Source organism: Zonotrichia albicollis, chromosome 9, assembly GCF_047830755.1.
Source record: "Zonotrichia albicollis isolate bZonAlb1 chromosome 9, bZonAlb1.hap1, whole genome shotgun sequence".
In the NCBI taxonomy this organism is placed as follows: Eukaryota; Metazoa; Chordata; class Aves; order Passeriformes; family Passerellidae; genus Zonotrichia; species Zonotrichia albicollis.
This window is the reverse complement of record NC_133827.1, coordinates 37,654,333-37,673,094: the sequence shown is the minus strand read 5'-3', so window position 1 is coordinate 37,673,094 and position 18,762 is coordinate 37,654,333. Positions and strand designations below refer to the sequence as shown.

General features: G+C 42.4%; 1 protein-coding gene across 1 annotated transcript in view; it reads left to right on the top strand.

Annotated features, from left to right (window-relative positions):
• Positions 1 to 18,762, top strand: part of FNDC3B (fibronectin type III domain containing 3B) — a 184,442-nt gene that overhangs the window by 37,332 nt on the left and 128,348 nt on the right. The window contains exon 3 of the mRNA XM_074547428.1: positions 6,330 to 6,405. Within this exon, the coding sequence (XP_074403529.1) occupies positions 6,330 to 6,405 (76 nt within the window). The remainder of the gene's footprint in view (positions 1 to 6,329; positions 6,406 to 18,762) is intronic.

The window sequence follows — 18,762 nt, the reverse complement described above, 5'->3', positions numbered from 1 at the left end:
CTAATGTTTTGCATTAAAAAGAGTTGCAGGTGCATTGGAAGCAGATTGCTTCTTGCTTTTGCTGTGTTATGCAAGCACCACTCAGTAGAACAGTTCTGGGCCAGGTCCGTCTACTGTGTGTTTGCTGGATGATGCTCTTGGATCTCATCTCCTTATCTCTTGAAGTACCTGTACCTGAAATACCAGTTTTCCATCAGACTTTTTAAGATTCTAGTCTGTATGTGCTCTTTTCTGTTGCAAAGCTTAACTACCTCTATACTTTGTCATTTTCATCCTACTCCTGAACCTTTAGGTGATGTCTTTGCTTTTAAAAAGTACAGTTCTAGAGATGGAATGAAGTTGGAATAAATGCTTTGTTTGATCTTTGCAAATGAACTATGTTAATTGCTCTTAACGTGGTTGTAATGTGGAAACAAGTGATTGTTGAAAGAGATTTATTTTAGGTACTTGTGAGGTGGGAAGAGGCTTCAGGACAGATTCACACAGGGATGACTTCCTTAAGAAAGATGGTTTATATGACTCCATAAATAGGTTCTAGCTTTAGGAGGACACCCATTTACAGGGTGTAATTACAGTCTCCATTAGGAGCTGGTGGTGAGAAGGCATCCTAGCAGAGCTGGGGGAGGATGAGGAGTGTGGGGTTTTGCAGGCTGCTGGTAGGTCAGTGCCCCATGCTTTGGGGCTGACAGAATGGAGGTTCTGACGGAGAATGGAGGCTCTGGGCACCCTGAGTGTTGCTCACCCTCGTGTGTTACTGGATTTGTGGAGCCTCAGCTGTGCCAGCACCACAGAGCTGCATCAGGAGCTGTGCCTGGAAATGCTGAGCTCCAGGGAAAAGCCTTTCCTCAAAAGACCCCTTCTTACACACAGAATAAAGCAGACTGGAGCTGGTGAAACACCTTGGCCTTGCCAGCAGCCAGCTGGAGAGTGATGCAAAAGGCAAATTTGCCAGTGAACAGGCCTGCAGTGTAAGGCAATTGCATGGGAACATTCCCTTTCTTTATCTTCCTGAGGGTGAGGGCTGCAGAGCTGCACAAGGCAGGGCGAGGAATGTCTCTGCCTGCTTGACAGTAATCCCTCTCCTCTAGACTACCCAAAATGGCATTTCTAGCACTGACTTTTTTTTTCTTTTTAGTTTCCCACACTTTATTTCCACTACTGCCGACTGTGTTTAATGCTTTCATGTTGCTTCCAGAGCTGTTTCTGCTTCTAATCCACTTGTGACTCCTTAGGGGTTTCAGGGAGCAATAATTAACCTTTTGGTCCAAGAATTTCAATGGTTTCCTGTAGGTACTCCACTACAAGCTCTAAAAAGCTTGGAGTATAAAGTGGAGGGGCAGCTAGCTGTGCTACAGCACATCTGTACAGAATGTTGGGCTAATTAATGGGGAAGTTTTATTTCAGCTTGGTTCACTCATTGCACCTGCAGAGGTGCAGCAGGTTTTCTGCTTGCCTGCTCTTTGTGAAGCTGTGTTTACCTGCCCTGTGGTTTCACCACTTGGCTTGAGCTTAGGCACTGTGCATAGTGCTGTGTGTGCTTGTTCTTGTCTTTTAGGGTCACAGGCTCTAAATGAGGGGGACAAGAGTACAGCTGAATGAGAAACAAGATTTGGTGCTTTCCTGTGCACCTTGCAAACAACTGAAAGCACTTTAGCTGGGTTTTGTACTGAGCCACAGCATCTGAGCTGAGTGAATGAACTTGCTGCCAAAATTTAGTTACTTCTTTGTGGTTTCTCCATTTATTCATTTATTTTTACTGCTTCTTTGGTGTGTGTGTTTTAAGGTTGGATAATTCAGGAGGTTCAGGATCTGCCACTTGCAGGTTTTGCTGTAAAGAGCACTCATGGTAAACTGACCAAATTGCTTCATACCTCTCTTAATACCATTAATACCTCTGTTTTTTGTCCAGTCAAAAAAAAAAAAAAGGTTTTTTCAGACACAATTGAAGTATTCATTTTTAAAAATCAGCTTTATTGTTTAAGATGTAGCATGTTCCCTGATTTTTCTTACTGAAGAGATGCTGGAAGTGTTTACCCTACCTGCTTTGTGTGTCTGAGGGATGTATTCCTGAGAAGAGTATTGCACACAGAATGCTGTGACTTCCCTGGTCCTTCCTGTGGGATGCACCTGGAAATTTATTGGGGCACAGCCTTTTAAAGTAGCTAACAGAATAGATGCAAGTGATTGTTTTGTTTTTCTATGTTTTGTTGTTTATTTTCTTTTCCTAAAAGATGCAATGCATTCCATAAGTTATGTGGCGTAGAAACCGTAATTACAATAAATTTTAATGGTTTAAAGCATTTGTGAGGAACCTGTGGCTGGATCCCAGGTGTTGCCTATGATGTTGTGATGGGGAGCTGTATGAAGCATGATGTATCTCGTGGAAGGGAAAATTCTCCACACGGGAAAATGTTTAATTTGGAGTTTGAATAAGCCCTGCAAGCTGCTCTTTGGCCTTAGTGAGGAAAATGTTCTCATAAGGGGGAAATACTTTAGGTGAGCTCTGGGGCTGAATAGCATCACATAGATTCAGGTGAATGTCATCTGACTGTGAGAGGCCACAGAGCAGGTGGGGGATGAGGGCCTGCCTTGAGTGTCAATTTTCTGCTGTCGGCTCAAAATCTTGCATAAGTAAACGAGTAGTGTACAAAAGAGATAATAGTGTATGCCCTTGGTCCTTATCAGGTTACATTTTGCCATTGTGTAAGCGTTTCCCCACAGTATTTGTAGTTTTATATCATGGGTTGGTTTGGATGGAAGGGACATTAAAGCCCATCTCTCTCCATCCCCTGCCATGACAGGGACACCTTCCACTATCCCAGGCTGCTCCAAGCCCTGTCCATCCTGTCCATGGACACTTCCAGGGATCCAGGGGCATCCACAGCTTCTCTGTTCCTGGGCCTCCCAACCCTCTTAGTAAAGAATTTTCTTCCTGATATCTTATCCAAAACTTCCCGTAGTTATTTATTTGTGAACCTGAGTTTATGCCTGCATTGGCTTTGTGGGCACTTCTTTAGCCTCTTCCCCTGCTTCCCCTGGCCATGAGAGTTGGATATTGGGAGCAAGGGAGGCACGAGTGACACGTGCTTGGCTTGTCATGCAAACTTAGTCTGGACATACTCTGTGGGATTACAAATATTTATAGTAGCTATGCAACTCAGTAACATTCATCACTCAACAAACATGACTCTCAATAAAATAGAATGACATTCTTAAATGCAAAATAAGTGCAAAAAGAGCTTTATGGAGATAATAAGGTTTCTCTGAGGATGCAGCAGGTACGGCTGGGCCTCAGCACCAAGTGGATTAAATTGCTGACTTAAACATCAGAGTACTTCTTAGGGGAAAGAAAAATCCTTTGGGATTGTGCTGCTGCCGCCCTGCTCCCAGCTGTCCTGTGTTCCAGCTTTTTGGATGGGAGGAGGCCAAGGACTGGAAGTGGGCTGGGATGACCTTGGACATGAGACCACACCCTGAGATGCTGCCAGCCAGCACTGAGGGCTCCAAGTGACCCTTCAAGTTCTCTTCTGTTGCCATCTCATAATTGTGCATACTGGGGATGATGAATATTGGAAGAGGCATAGCACAATTAAAGATCATCTGGGTTTGTTTTCATTAAAATAGAGATGTTATCTTTACACTTTTTTTTTATTGCTTTCCTCAGATTTTTTAATTAAAAGCTTTAGAAATGAGGCTTCTCCTGAAGATCCCTTGTGTGAAAGGAAAGGGGGGGAAGCTGTGTTCCAGGCTGCAGAATATGGTTTTGTTGTTTATGAGGAGTTGGGGAAAAATAAATCACGGAATTAGTTTTATATACTTAGTGTGTATAAACAAAAGAAGTTGCAGTGTGCTTTGACATTATTTGTCCCAGGCAACTGGGACAAGTCAGGGGTGTTGGCTGGAAGGTGCCCTATATATAAAATACTCAACATGTGCTGGCTTTAGTGGTTTGGCCTCATTCCTGCATCTCTTTGGTCAGTGCTGTGCAGCTGTGAGCTCTGGGGGCTGTGTGCAGCATGGGGGGACTGGGTGGTGGGATGGGTTGTGGGGAGCACCCCAGTACTCCAATTTTGGGAAAAGAGGAGCTGGGGATGGGTTGCAGCCTCTGGAAGGATCGTGCCTGAGGAGCATGGTTGCTGCTCCTGGGTCTGAGGCCGCTTTGGTTTCATGTCCTCCCTCTGTGCCCAGCCCTTGCTCTGCTGTTGACCCATGTCAGTCACACCTTGGCTATTCCTGTTTGCTCTTGATATTGCTGCCTTCCCCCAGCAACAGCCTGTAAATGTTTTCTTGGCCTCCAAAGGTGGCTGATTTGAGCATCTGTCAGTAAGGAGTTATTTCCATATCTATAACATTTTAATAGAAGCTATTGTAGATAAGTGCCAGGCTCTGCCCACAGGCTCTGATGGGGGGACAAAGCTGTGTGGCTGCTGCTCTACAGGAAACAAATTTGTTACTGGAACAATTTGTCTTTAAAGCCCCTTAAGGATGATGCTGCTTCATTTTGACCATCAAAAGCAACAGCTGTGAATGGGAATATCACCTTTTTTAATGCAGAACCACAAGGAATTATTGTAAAGGGACAACTGCAGGTGTGCTGATGTGGACACTTGTGCTGGTGATGGATTCCTGGGACAGCAATCTGTAAATTTTCTGATAACTCTGGGGTAGGCACATACCTTAGGTAGGGGGAGGAATCTGTCTGTCCTGCTTTAGGGGAAGGATGGAGCTTTACATGCATAGGGCATCAGTCTTGAGTAGAGTCTGTGTTTTGAGGAGCTGGACCAAGTTCTTCCAAGTTGTAAAGGTCTTCTGAATTATATTAATCCAATTTGTTAGTAAATAACCCACTGTTAGTTTAGACACATAATGCAGGTGAGCTGATGAAATATTTCTGATTCTTGGCCTCTTTGAGTTCTGGTCTCTTGTTGATTGGTTGTTTTGGGTTTTTTATTAAGCTGGATGACATTGCTTTGCTCTGCACATCTTTTGACCTGCTGCCCATGTCCTGTGGTGGATAATTCACGCCTATTCATAGCAGAAGAGCACTTAAATGCTGTCACTTAAATGTTGATTGTTTGGAGATTAGGGATGGAATGGCTTTGTGCCTTTTATCTTTTCTGAACCATTTATTGTGCTGTGTGCTGGACCAGATCCACTCTGATCAGTGCTCCCTGAGAAATGATTGTTCCAGACAACATAATGGCTTTCATATGTCATTTTCTGATTTCCAGCTTGAGCTTTAAAAATGTTGGTGAAATAATGGGTTTCTGTAGGATTACTGTAATTCAAAAGGTCATCTAGGTAATAATTATCTTATGCATTTGGCTTAAGGAATTCAGAAACACAACATGAATTCAAATTCTCTCTTTGCAGATTGAATGATTGAATTCTGCATGCAGATGTCCCAGAATATAAAGACCAGACCTAAATTTAGACAGAGCTTTCACAAAAAAATGTAGATTAATTTTGGTACAAATTAAAAATTTAATTTATATCTTGATTGAACTTCTGACAAAGCAGTTAGCAGAAGTGTGTTTAAAGTATTTTAGTGAAAGCTTCATGAGCAGCAAGGTGGGATAAATGGTCTCTAGTCCTCAGTGACCCTGTCAGTTTAAGAAAGGATTCTAAATCGCAGGTTTTAAACCCATTGTTCCAGATACCTGCAAATTTATAAAGATGATTCAGCATACTGTGAACTGGATTATTTTGGTGCTTGTGTTATCCCATCATCTGCAGGATTCAACAATAGGAGACTGGGATTATAGTTTTATTGTTTTAAAAAATACTTTATTTGTTAATAAATAGTTTATTACTGGTTCTGCGTGCAACTGTTAACTATGCGTGTGCCTATGGGTTTTGGTTAACTGAGATCTGTTACATGCAAGACTGAAATATAAATTGTTGAAAACATAATGGATCAAATCTCCAGAGCAAAAAACTTGTGTTCCTGTGAATTTGCAATCCCATTATGGGTTGGTGCTGCATGTTGGAGTTAGTGAACTCTCTGTTCTCGTGTGCCAGTGGTCTGAAGGTTTATGTCCTTGGCTACCAGCATCTGTCTAAGTTAGACACACCCCAAGATTTTGGTGTGGCACTCAAAGCCATAATTCTCACCTGTATGCAATTAGTTACATCTACATTTCTGCTCCTAAAATGCAGGTGGGTTTCAGATCTCTGCCTGCTCCTGCAGTCTGGGGTGTGATTGTTCCAGGCTGTGCCCTCCCTGCTTCACCACCCATTTCAGAAAAAGGATAGCACAGTCACTGTTTCAGGGAGATTTCAATTTTTGGACATCACAGTGAAACAAATGTTTATTTTTCTTTCTGCAGGTCTTTTTGGTTCAAGTTAATCCAGGTGAAACCTTTACAATAAGGGCTGAGGATGGAACCCTCCAGTGCATTCAAGGTAAGAGGATGCACAAAGACATGGATATCATTGCTTTGCTTCATGGAATACCTGTTCTGCTCCATCTCCAAAAATGTGGTTTGCAGCTCTGAGAATGCACTGAAGCACTGGGGAGTGAAAGCTGCAGACGTGGCTGCTCTCTGTATTCTAGGAGCTCAGTATCTCAGAATGAGTCATGCGTTTCTTGGAAGTCCAGGAGGATTTCTCTCTTCTGTTATTTATCAGGCCCATCTTGCAGCCTCTTTGCATCTTCTCTGTGACACCCCCTCCATTTAAGCACTGGAGGAGTGGGTGGTTCTTGCCTGAAGTTCCATCCCCATGGAAATGATGAATTAATAGTTGTTTGAGATAGACGTTACAGAAGCTTCCCTGAACACCATCCAGGGTTATTTGGTCTTGATGAGCAATAATAACAGCAATTTAAAGCTGCTTGTTGAGATTTATAGCCAACATGCTGTGTGGTAAGAAATTGGTCCATGTGGCAATTAACAGAGGAATAAAGCTGGCTACTCCTTTTATTTGAGAAGAATGCTTTATTCTGGCTTAGTACATGAAAGATTTCCATTACAAATATAATTATGACCCCATTTATTTATATTTTAGTCCATACTCAAAGTGGTGTTCAGACAGTGTATTTAAATGAAGGCAACTTGAAGCCTCATGGTTCTGTATTCCCAGTAATTTAACGTGTTTGTGCCAGTGGGACTTGTTTGGTACTCATCAGCAGTCTTTCATAAAATTGATTTAGAATTTCTAGCATAAGATTGTCTCCTTTTATTTGCTATAGCTGCAGAATTGACTGCCAAAGCTCATGTTTATTTGTATACACCCTTTCAGTTTGGCCTGAAAATTCTTGATACTCTTTTCAAGCTAAAGATTCTGATCCTACTTTATTGTAAAGTATTTTTATTGCTGAACTAAGGACATGCTTCAGACACAGGAAAACACCTGACTGTGGTGTTGGTGTGTTTTTTTTTTTTCTTTTGGTAAAGCAGCTCTTACCATGCAGTTGTGGAACTTGATAGTGATCTATTGCAGAAGATCTGTTGTAATCAGCCTGCAAATATACTAAGATTTGGATTTGTGACAGTTCTGGTTTTGTGCTCTGAGGTTGTTATAGAAGACAGGCTTATTTTGTGTGCAGTGTTTTTGGAAATTACACACCCCCTTGTTCCACAAAACTTAGTGTCTTTTTTTTTTTTTTTTTTTCCCTGTGACAGTTTTTGGTGTATTTAAAGGTTATGGAGTGTTTGGTGTGTTTAAAGGTTATAAATGTTTGGTATGTTTAAAGGTGAATGTATTCCCTGTATATAGGGCAGCACCCAGACAATAATGTTGTATTTTCCAGTGCTCCCACACTGCTCTATGATTAGCAGGATAAGGAATAATTTTAGCACTGTGTTAAGGCAGCATGAAAGTCTCTTTTTGGGCAGTGCCTCTCAGCTGGTAGCTCCCTGTGGAATAGATGATACTTGCTTTTTCCTTACTGCCACGTACTCAGGGTTATGACATCAGATGTGCTGCTGAATGTTCAGAGTGTGAAGGATGGCTTTATTACAAATTGGGTGATTCTCCTGAGTGCAGGGAGTGAACACTGTTAATAAAAACTGGAGATGTCAGGCTTGGTAACACTGAATTCTTCAGGATATACGAAAGCTCTTCCCATGTGACTGTTCTGCAGGGACAGCTAACTTTGCTTATGTGGAATAATTTTTTTTTTTTACTTTTTTGCGTATGATTTTTTGAGCAGTATGAAATCTTCAGGTTGTGCTCCTGGAGCCAGTTCTGGAAGATCTGTGTCCAGAACCCTGTTTGGCTCCACAGCTGTGGTGTATGTGTATGTGCTTTAGAGTCTGAGGCAAAAACAACAGAGGAGGTGATGACTTAGTGAATCTTCATTTGTCTTACCGAGATTGGAAAAAAGACACTTGCATGAGTAAAACCTCTGTGGAATATCCTCTGTTTTAAACACCCTGAAGTGTAATTAGGCACTAATTGAGTAATCACTGTTTTAAGCCAGAAAGAACAGATGCACATTTGAATGTTTCTGACATTTTGGAGTGGTGGAGAAATCTCAAATACTAAAACTTCTTCCAGTTCCTCGAGATTGCAGCAGTAAGATAATCAGTGCAAACTTAAAGAGAATAATAACCTCTAATTAATAAAAAACAGGAATAAATATGTATTTTTAGCTGAGGATGCAAAGTGTTGCAGCAAGTGCTTTCTTCATTCATGTTTTGTTTTTTTAATATACTTGTTTAATACAATGATTTATAAGCCCTGTAGATCATGTTGTGGACCTGAATTAGGCAGCTCTTGGAAATGATGATGGCTGGGAGAAGTTCAGTGGGCATGGAGAGGTTCTGTGATTTCCTTGAGAAGACAGATTTAAAGAGAAAATAAATAAAAAACCCCACAATAAATCTGGTCTTCTGGAGAAATCCTGCCCTTGAGTGCACAGCCCACGTGGTGAGTTGTTTAGGGAAGCATCTGAACAGTTCCAGGTGCTCTCAGCAGGAGTTGTGTTGTTGTCTGACTTCCTCAGGATTTGCCTTCTCCATCCCACGTGATGGCAGAGATGCTGTGCTCTGTGACTTTTGTAGCCTTTATAACAACAGCCAAATAAAGGAATAAAGAAAAGGAATGTCGGGGATTAATTGAGATTAATATTTTAATAGTTGCTAGAAGCTGACCCAAGACCTGGGGCTGCCTGTGTGGAGGGGAGGCACGAGGTGCTGCCCAGCTGGGCTGTGCAACCCCCCAGGCCTTGCTGCATGCTGGGGCTGCCCACCTGGCCTGTGGGATGGGGTGGAAGCATAAAGCACATCCTTTATTTGTTGGGAGTTTGGCTGGCTAAGGACTGGAAAAGTACAAAACCGTGGCTAATTCCAAGTCCTGCACCTGCATAGATAGCATGTCCTTGGGCCTAGCTGTAGTAGGATAACAAACAGTGAAAGAGACATGAAAAAAGACAGATGTAACCCCTAAGGAATGAGGAAGAGTTCATGGTATAGTTTAACCAATAGATTGCTTGGTTTACAGAATATTCATAAGCTTATAATTTGCTGTATAAGCGTTTGATACTTTCTTCAATAAACTGGACCTGAAGGATCTGAGGGACTGGGACCAGACCGGACCTGAGGGGCCTGTGATGAACCACCTGGTGTCCTGGTCCCCTTCCTTCGACATTTATTCCTGTGTGATTCCAGTCTTTGTTCCTTTCAGTCCATGGGGGCGTTAATGACAAATCTCTGGTGTGCTTCCTTTGGGATTTCCCTGCTCACCCAGAATGAGCTGGGGGCTCTGCCTGCAAAGCTGCCCCTCTGGGATCCCCTTAGGATCTCCATCCAGTGCCTTTGTAGGATGGAACCATGTGTATGTGCTCTGTCATCAGTATTTTAAAAGCTGCTCTTTCCAGAAAGTTTGACAGGTATTAAATACTTCATAAATGTGTCGATACTTTAAATGCTTCATTTCCTTTTCGCATATTCCCATTTTATTTGTCAAAAAATCAGGGCTTGGCTGTTGCTAGCTCTGCAAGAAAAGGACAAGGGCAGGGCATATCCTCAGCCATTTCTTTACTCAGCTGTTAACTGTGGACCTTGTATTTCCTTTGTATGAAAGATTGCTTCTAGCTAGTGCTTTGTGGTAACCACAATAAATGAAATATGGAGCAGGGTGAGAGCTTGGATCTGGTAGGAATTGAAACAGACCCCTGAATTTAAAAAAAATAAAAATTATTCTGCTTTTTAAATTTCAAAATAAATAGATCTCATGTGAAACTGACATGTTCAGGAAACTCACATTTCCCTAGTGGCTGATTAAATATGAGTTTTTTAGCCAATATCTTAAGATCTTTGGTAGGAACTTTCGTTGCTGCCTGAGAGTTTTGTCATTCACACTTGAAAAATTCAGTGTTTGTGCATAGTTTGGGGCAGTGAAGCTGTTCTTGAGAATCTGTTCAGAGCCTTTCCCTCCTGGAAGGCAATCATGCCAAGCTGTCACACCCCCTGTGGTAGGAGTAACATGGGCACAACGATTGTTCTGGTGCCACCTGACTTTGCTTGTCACCCACGTGGTGAAAATATGTGTACAGAGTATGCAGCTGCATAAAGCTTCTATCCATTGATCACACAGAATTGCCCAATTACTGCTAAATGTCCTTTTTATTGCTATCCATGTAAATGGTCCTCAAGCTGGATCTCATTTTCTGCCACAAACCAAACTGAATTTTCTGTGTGCACGTAAAGCTGCAAAAAGCCTGTAAGAAGGTAGGAGAGCAGGTAGCAGGAAAGCAGCTTTTGGAATAAAAAATTGAATTCCTGATAAATTCTGCCAAACCTATGCTCCTGGAAATGATCTCTTGAAACTTACCTCTTTGTCCTTGTATGCCAGCACAAGGTTTGGAATAGTGAAGAACAAAATTTGCCTGAAAAGAAAGCAAATATGCAAAAGGGTTAAAAGTTCTGCTTCAGTTCTGGACTGGAGCAGGGGGAATTCACCCTTGCATAGGGTGAGCAAGGCTCTGCATTAAACTGGCTTTTGTGATTTATTCAAGGACAAGGTACAGATGTGCAATGACATGGAGGGGGTGTAGTCATGTTGGAGCATAAATATCTGTGTTGTAGACAAGGACCTGAATTGCTTTTGGGTGGTTGCATTTTGATATGAAAACAGGATAAAAACATAGACAGTTTACTAATACTGATATTTGTTTCAAGGGATGTTTTCAAGTGTTTTGCCATTGGGGCTTGAACTTGAAGTCTTTGCTGCTTCTTATCTTGTAAAACAAAGAATGCAAGAATTCAATTTCACTGCTGCTTTTTCTGTGTCTCTAAAAGTGAGCAACTCAAGAAAAAGACCAGAAGTATGCAAAAAATTTAGCAGTGGTTTCTCAAATGAAAGATTTCCTGGAATTATTATTCCCTTAATTTGGTGGGTGGGTGTGGTTTGGTGTGGTAGTGCAGAGGAATGGATAATATTAAAGGCTTAACAGCTGTATATTTGTGTAGGAAGACAGTGTGTGTCAGTGAAATAAGGCTGCTAGTACAGTCCAAGCAAACCAAACAAAATGTGTATTTTCTTTTTCCTCTACGGTATGAGGTTGGAAATGAGGAAGTGAGTCAGTTTCTTGCAGGGGAGGAAAGAGTTGAAAATAGATGGGACTCAGTGTGAGCGAGTGAGTGGTACCTGTGGGGTGTTACTGGGTGGGGACAGAGGCGCTGGGATGAGAGTGGTGATGGGCACATAAAAGGGAACAGATGGATCACAGAATCCCAGAATGGTTTGGGTTGGAAGGGGCTTTAAAGATCATCTCATTCCAACCACACCTTCCACTATCCCAGGTTACTCAAAGCCCTGCCCAGCCTGGCCTTGGACACTTGCAGGGATGGTGCAGTCACAGCTGCTCTGGACAACCTGTTTGTCTATTAACACCTTCACATAAAGAATTTCTTCCTCTTATCTAATGTGCCTTCTTTTTAATTAAAACCTTGTACTGTAATTCCATAACCTTGTTCAAAGACCCTCTCCAGCTCTTTTTGAGCCCCTTTAGGCACTGGAAGGGGCTCTGATGTCTCCTCATGGCCTTCTCCAAGGCTGAAGAGTTCCACTCTCAGCCTGTCTCCACAGCTGCCTTGCCATCATCTTCCTGACCCTCCTCTGGACTCTATCCAACAGTTGCACTTTCTTTTCACATTGGGGACCCAGAGCTGGATGCAGCACTCCAGGTGAGGTCTCAGGAGAGCAGAGTAGAGAGGGAGCATCACCTCCCTTGATGTGCTGATCCCACTTCTGGATGTCACAGCAGAGGCTGGGGAGGAGAGCAGCCTGAGGAGACACAACAGAAAGGTGCAGGCTCAGGTAGCTGGCTGCGTTCCCAGTGCTGCCAGTCCATCAGCAGCTGGGAGCACCTGCTCCATCACTCTGCAGGGGTAGAGGCAGGTGCTGGGCTGTTCGTCAGTGGACCTGGCCTGGTTTCACTCTGAGATGAAAGAGCAGCAGCACCTGAAGTCCTGCTGCTTTGTAGAGGCTTGAGAAAGCTGGAGATACTTTAATAAAGAGCAGCTGGTGAAATCTGCAGGTGGAAGACTGGTAAAATCTCCAGGGCAGGCACTGCCTGTGTGCTGGTGAGATCCAGAGGCTGGAGTTGGAGTCCCTTTGGTTCAGTACCTGCTTCTATCCAGAGCATCACCTGAATTATCAGAATTTGGTTACATTTTAAGAAATACATTTGTGATGGTATTCTTAGTATGCTGCAAAGCACTGCATTGATCAGAACAATGTTTCTTTTGCTCTGACAAATTTATTGTCCTTTCTCACCTATATCTGCTGGTGGTTGGGAGCTGCTTGTGGTCCTGGGAAAAGGCTCTGGGGACATCAGCCAGGGTTCATGGCAGCAGGACAGGAGGGACGTGCCTGGCTGTGGCAGGGGAGGGAGGGGTGAAGTGCTGGGTGAGCTCTGGTTCTGTCTCTCCTCGTTTCTGCAGAGTGTTTCAGCTCTTTCCACCTACGTGCTGGTTTCAGGGGATGGAAAACTCCCTGTAGGAAATGCAGCTTCGGTTCAGACTGTTTTGGTCATTAGGGCTTGCAGCAGAGCAGTCTGTGTGGTGGTGTTTTACAGCATAGCTCTTGGCATTAAATAGCTTTTGTTTACACTTTGTTTATTAAGCTTTGGCTCAGTTTCTTTCTGTTTACCAGCAAGGGCCCTTTTCACCCTATTAAGTTTTAAAGCATAACTCTTACTCCTCATTTGCATCACTTTACTTTGACTCCTGGTACTTGGTGTCTAGATTTAGTTTTTGATGGAAAAGCCGGGCCTGCAGTACCCATTGCTCTCCTGTAGCACAAACAAGTTTTTGATTTATTAAATTTCTTTCTGTTAATGGACAAATGAGGAAATATCTGCATAAACATCTTCCAGAGCAAAGCTATGATTGAGAATAACTGAGAAGAATCTCATGTCAGTGTCTAATCAGCTTCTGTATTGACCAAAATATTTTTTAATATCTATAACAGAGTCAGTATTATCCTTTAGAGGCATTGTCACCATCTTCTGGGTTTGGTCACTTGAGTGTTTCAGCAAACTGAGCACAGGCATGTCCCCAGGCCTGGGATCAGCTGTGCCTTTCCTGTTGGGATGTTACCCATGGTGCACTCCATAGCTGTAAACCACCAGCTGTTAATCATATAATCATAACAGGCACTGGTAATCTGTTTTCACATTGCCCAGCTAGAAAATACCTGAATTTGCAGAGGAACCTTTCATCCTCTGTGTTATTTCTGATGTTTTTGGTGCCTGTCAGAGAAAGGCTCTTTGCCCTTTTAGTGTTTGGTCACCTTAGAAAACTGTGGTGTGATGTGTCCTTTATTCCTTTCATGTGCAATAAACAACTGTAAGGCTTTCATATCTTTGTGAAAAGATGAAATGTTGAAATCTAAGAGAGGGCAAAGAGCTGCTAACCTGGAGTAGGTTTTTCCCATGTTATTGTCAGTGAGATCACCCCACCATTCCCCACTCATCTCATGGTTTTATTTTTTTAGCACACCACAATCAAGTATAGGAAGCCATGCAAGAAGCCAAGAGTAAACAATGGGATGCTTTGTTTACTGTGTGAATAATCTTAGCTTCTCCATTTTAAATCCGATAATGCTAAGAATAATTATGGAAATTTATTTTGCATGTGTGTGATTAAATCTTGAACCAGATGCACCTGCACTTGTAGCTTTGCTGGGAGGAATATCTGGTTCTTTACAGTTGGTAGCTGTTATTTGTTATAGCTCCCCTGACACAAGACAAAAGGAAAAAGAATCTTGGCATGTCGTTAAATTTTGATTTGGCTTAATCTTTCCAAATGCTAAATTGTGACTGTTTTGTAGTACACTGAGAGAAAGGGAGAGTGATACAGCTAAGGTGGAGATGGTTTGGAAATTCTGTGGAACGTGGAAACCAAGGATTTCTTGAGACCTATGCTGGAGGGATGGCCAGAGGCTCTCCCAGCCCTGCAGCCTGGTCCCTGGGGAAGCCACTGCCCTGGCCAGGCTGGCATGGAGCTGGCAGCCAGTGCTGTGTCCTGCTGACGTGGCCTCAGGGCACGGGAGCCCTGCTGGAGGAGAAGGGCAGGAAAAATAAATGAAGATTTGAACCTTTCTGGTTTGTGCATATGTAAAAACCAGTCATCCTGCTTCCCAGCACAACAGCACCCAGATGAGTAGAGATGCAGTTCTTGAAGCTTGTCCTTTGCTGAAATGGAGGTATTTTTGTGTATTTTTTTGGAATGGCTAAGGATCTGCTGCTGGGAAATGCGTTGATCTCTAGAATTAGGACAGCAGACTTTAAAGACAACTGCTAGAACATACAGTCTGGGCTGTAATTTCAGAGACTTTTTTTGGTTTGTAAATATGCAGGACTTGTGTTTGGGGTTTGTGTCTGTCCTTATTTTCCTTGTGTATGTGTGTGTGTTTATATATATATATATATGTATATGTCTGACAGAATCAGGAATCGTGGTACATCCAAGGGTCCTTGTTAAGGCTGCCTTGTACCAGCATTCTATCAATTTTTGAGTTTCCCAATATCTCTGGATCTCTACTCAAAACACAGGGAATCTCTGTGAGTGTGCAGGTATCTGCAGGAATGCTGAAGTTGTGTCAGCCCTGCCAAATGCAGCTGATCCCCCTGGTATGGACCCAGTGCATTCCAGTCAGTGGTGGCAGGGTTTTCAAGTCCAAGATCCACAGGCTACAGACATTGCAAACCCATTAGTCAATGCTTTTAGTCTTTTTACAGTGTATTAGTGCAGCTATAGTTCTGAATTAGTAAGGCAATTGTAGTCAGTTTTCCAAATCTGAAGTAATTATATTTATTGGCCAGAAGAATCATCAAATTATTTAATTATCCTTATTAAATTCCTCTACTCCTCATCACAAGCAAATATTTAGTTTCCCATGCTTTTTATTCTTTAATGTCTGTGATTCTGGTTCATGTTTGTTGTTCATGGAGATGTAGATTAGGGATGGGGATGAAGCACATTGTAATTTAGAGTCTTTGCAGGGCTTTTAGTATTATGCTTCTCATTTTTAATTTTGAAACAGATCTCAACTAGGATAAGTGATAATAATGAATGGACTTTAAATGGTAAAGAATGTAAATTGGATTGTTGGTTTTGCTCAATTTCGAATTGTACTTATTCCCACCATAAAAAAACTAGTGTAATGGTGAAAGCTGTATGGAATCAGCTGTTGATTCTACTGTTATCAGGTTTCTGGGGCTGGGTGGCTTTCACTCTGACTGTGAAACCCCTTCTATATTTAGATACAATTTGTGTGATCATATCTTAAAGAGTCTTGTTTGTTCCTTCTGCACCAATGTTTCCTCATGGTCACTGCCATAGGGTGGATTCTGTGCCTGTGACATCAACAGCTCGTTTTGTGTGTCGTGAATATTTTCATTATTAAGGGGTTTGAGGAAGAGATGATATTGCAGAAATAAACTGCTGAGTCAGCCTTGTAGTCAAAGTGATGTAAGCATCACTGGCCTCAAAACAAAAAAGGAAAGGAAAAACCCCACTCAACCACATTAACCAGTGTGAAATTGCATAACTGTGGACAACCTCAAAGTGTGTAGACTGCCATCCAGTTGTATCAGTAATAGTTGTTTAACAGTAAATCTAGAATCTGACTTTAATATTCCAAATTATTTAGGCCAAATATCCTAAAAACAAATGAACTGTGATTTACTCATTTAAGCACCACAAGAATTAATTTTGATTTTTCCTTTCTTGGTGGGTCAGAGAGCTTCAAACACTACTTAAAAATCAAGATGAGTGGGAGTTTTGTTGGGGTTTTTCTTTTTAGTGTTCAACAAAATCCCAAGTTGTCATAATTTGTGCAATTTAGTTTTTTATTAATGTACTGCATGTGTTATAATGTAAAGCTGAAGGGTTCTGCACATGCTTTGTTTATAAGCTGGGTTTGATTACTGCTTATGACTTTTGCCTTCCTGATTATATTGTTAACAACAGTTTTGATGGTGTGTTTTGTGATTTGGTTTGGGGCTTTTTCCTTGCTCTGTTTTTTTTCAAAGTTTATTCCCCTTGTTTCTGTTGGGGATGAGATGGGGGAGCGTTTGAGTGTAGATGGGTTGTCCCAAGCAGTGCCTTGCTCTCTGGGCTGCTGTTCATTTCCTCTCAATTTGCCCCAGATAGGAAATTTTAAAAAATACTTGTTAGCACAGAACCACGTTAACTCAGTGTGTCTGGGAAGGATTGCAAATTACTCACCAGCAAAGTTTATTTTTGCTTCTCCTGGCAAGTGAAGGGCTTGTGGCCCTGCAGGTATGGAAAAAAGAACCCGAGCAGAAACCCTGGTGTAAGGCTTTGTTAGCAAAGTATGTTATAATTGTTATGTTATGGGAAGGCTTTGGTATTGCCAGCACTGACAAGCAAGAGCTTGCAATTTATTTTTTTTTTGCTCAAAATACTTGGATTTTGGGTTTTTTGACCATACAGCCTTCTAGCAGAGTTTTATAAGTGACCATTTGGTCTATAACCATCTGTACACTGTTTGTGCAAGCTTCACCTTTTAAGTGGTGTACATGTTAAGCAAAGCTATACTGTGTTATTTATAAAAATCCAGCCTAAAATTCCTAGAAACTCTGAGTTTTGGTTACCCTGCCTGCTGCTGAGGGTGAGGCTCTCTCCACATGCCATCCCAGCGAGGTCGCTCCAGATGACCTCTGGGTAACGTAATAAAAGACTATTTTTGTCTCAGCAGACGATATTATCTCACCATAACATTTTTGAACATTTCTGGCTGGATTGTTCTGAATGTTGGAGCTGTGCCTGCGGAGGGGCCCGAAACACAATGCCTGCCATTCTCAATTGTGTGAGCACTTGGGTTTGATGATGGGGCTCTGCTGAGCAGGGTGGGAGTGGGGCATTAATTAGGCCCCTCCAGTCCAGTTCCCAGCACCTGTAGCCTTGAGATGTACACTGGCTCACGTATGTGTGATTTCTAAACCAAATATTTGTGTGCAAGTGTGTATGTGTGTGTCTCTGTATATGTTCATCTGCTTTTATGTAAAAGAGCTATCTATGTACAACTGTAAAATACACATAAATATTAAAAATCATTATTTATTTGTACTTATATAGGGTCATTTTATCACCTTAAGATGGTTACTCCTCTCTCCAAACCCATTCCAGCCATGACTCTTCTCAGGGTGGAAGTTTTTCTAATCCTTGGTGCAAGCGTGGAAATGGCAAGCAAGTGCCTTGGGTGATTTGCCCACAGGGTTTTTTCACTGAGGCTTCATTAAGGTTGCTTAAGTTAGAAGTAATTTGCCTCCCTTGAGGGAAAATTCTGATATTTGGAATGTTTATCAGTCATCTGCAAAGCGAAATGAACATAATTGGTGGCTAATTGTTTGCAAGAACTGTGCAATACAATTACGAAGAGTTAAGCTGAAACCAATTGTGTTTATGAAATCTAGCATAAGAAACACTATATTAATCCTGCCTCAATACCAGGAAACGCAATTAGTGTAATTAAGACTATCATATTGTAATTTTCTTGGCGACTCCGTGCCTTGGCAGCCGCTTTGCCCTGCCGGGCTGGAGCGCGTTCCTGTCGTGGCTCCTTCTGCCAGGACAGCTCTGCAGTGACTTTGCTCAGCCTGTGGTGGGATGCTGCTGCTGGGTGGGAAACGTGCTCCAGTTTCTGCCTTTTGGGTGGCTGAGCTGTGGGCACGGTGGCATTTTGCAGGCTCTGTCTGTGCTGGCTGCAGCTGCATCATCACCTTCGGTCCAAGGGAAGCGCCAGGTTTGGGATCCTCGCTGCGGTTCCTGCAGCTGGGATTTCACCCAGGGCACTCCTTGGGATGTGTTTGCTGCCAGTTCTGCCCTGGCAGCGCTGATCAAGCTGTGCCACCCTCCTGTGCCACCCTCCTTGCCACTCTGGGGGTCCTGGGCAGGAGGGGACAGTGCAGGAGTGAGAGGCTGCAATTAGGGCAGAGTAAACAGAGATGAGAATTGCAATTAGGCTCTCATTAGCATTGCCTGCTCTATCACAAGGACATAAATAAATAGCTTTCTGTGTTTGTATTGAAATAAACTTAGCCATGTTTAGCTTGGTTTTAGGAGCAGCAATCATAGATATCTTCATGCTGGTAACAATGTGGACCATCACTCTTAAATCAGCTTGAATACACGTCGCTGATGGATTTGTTGTAGAATGTGCCCAGGTCAGGAAAAAATGAGTATGGTAACATAGTTGTTATTGTTGCAGTTTGTCTGTCACTGCTGTGAATGCACGTAATTAAGGGATAATCAGCATAATGCCTACTTTGAGCTCTTCTTA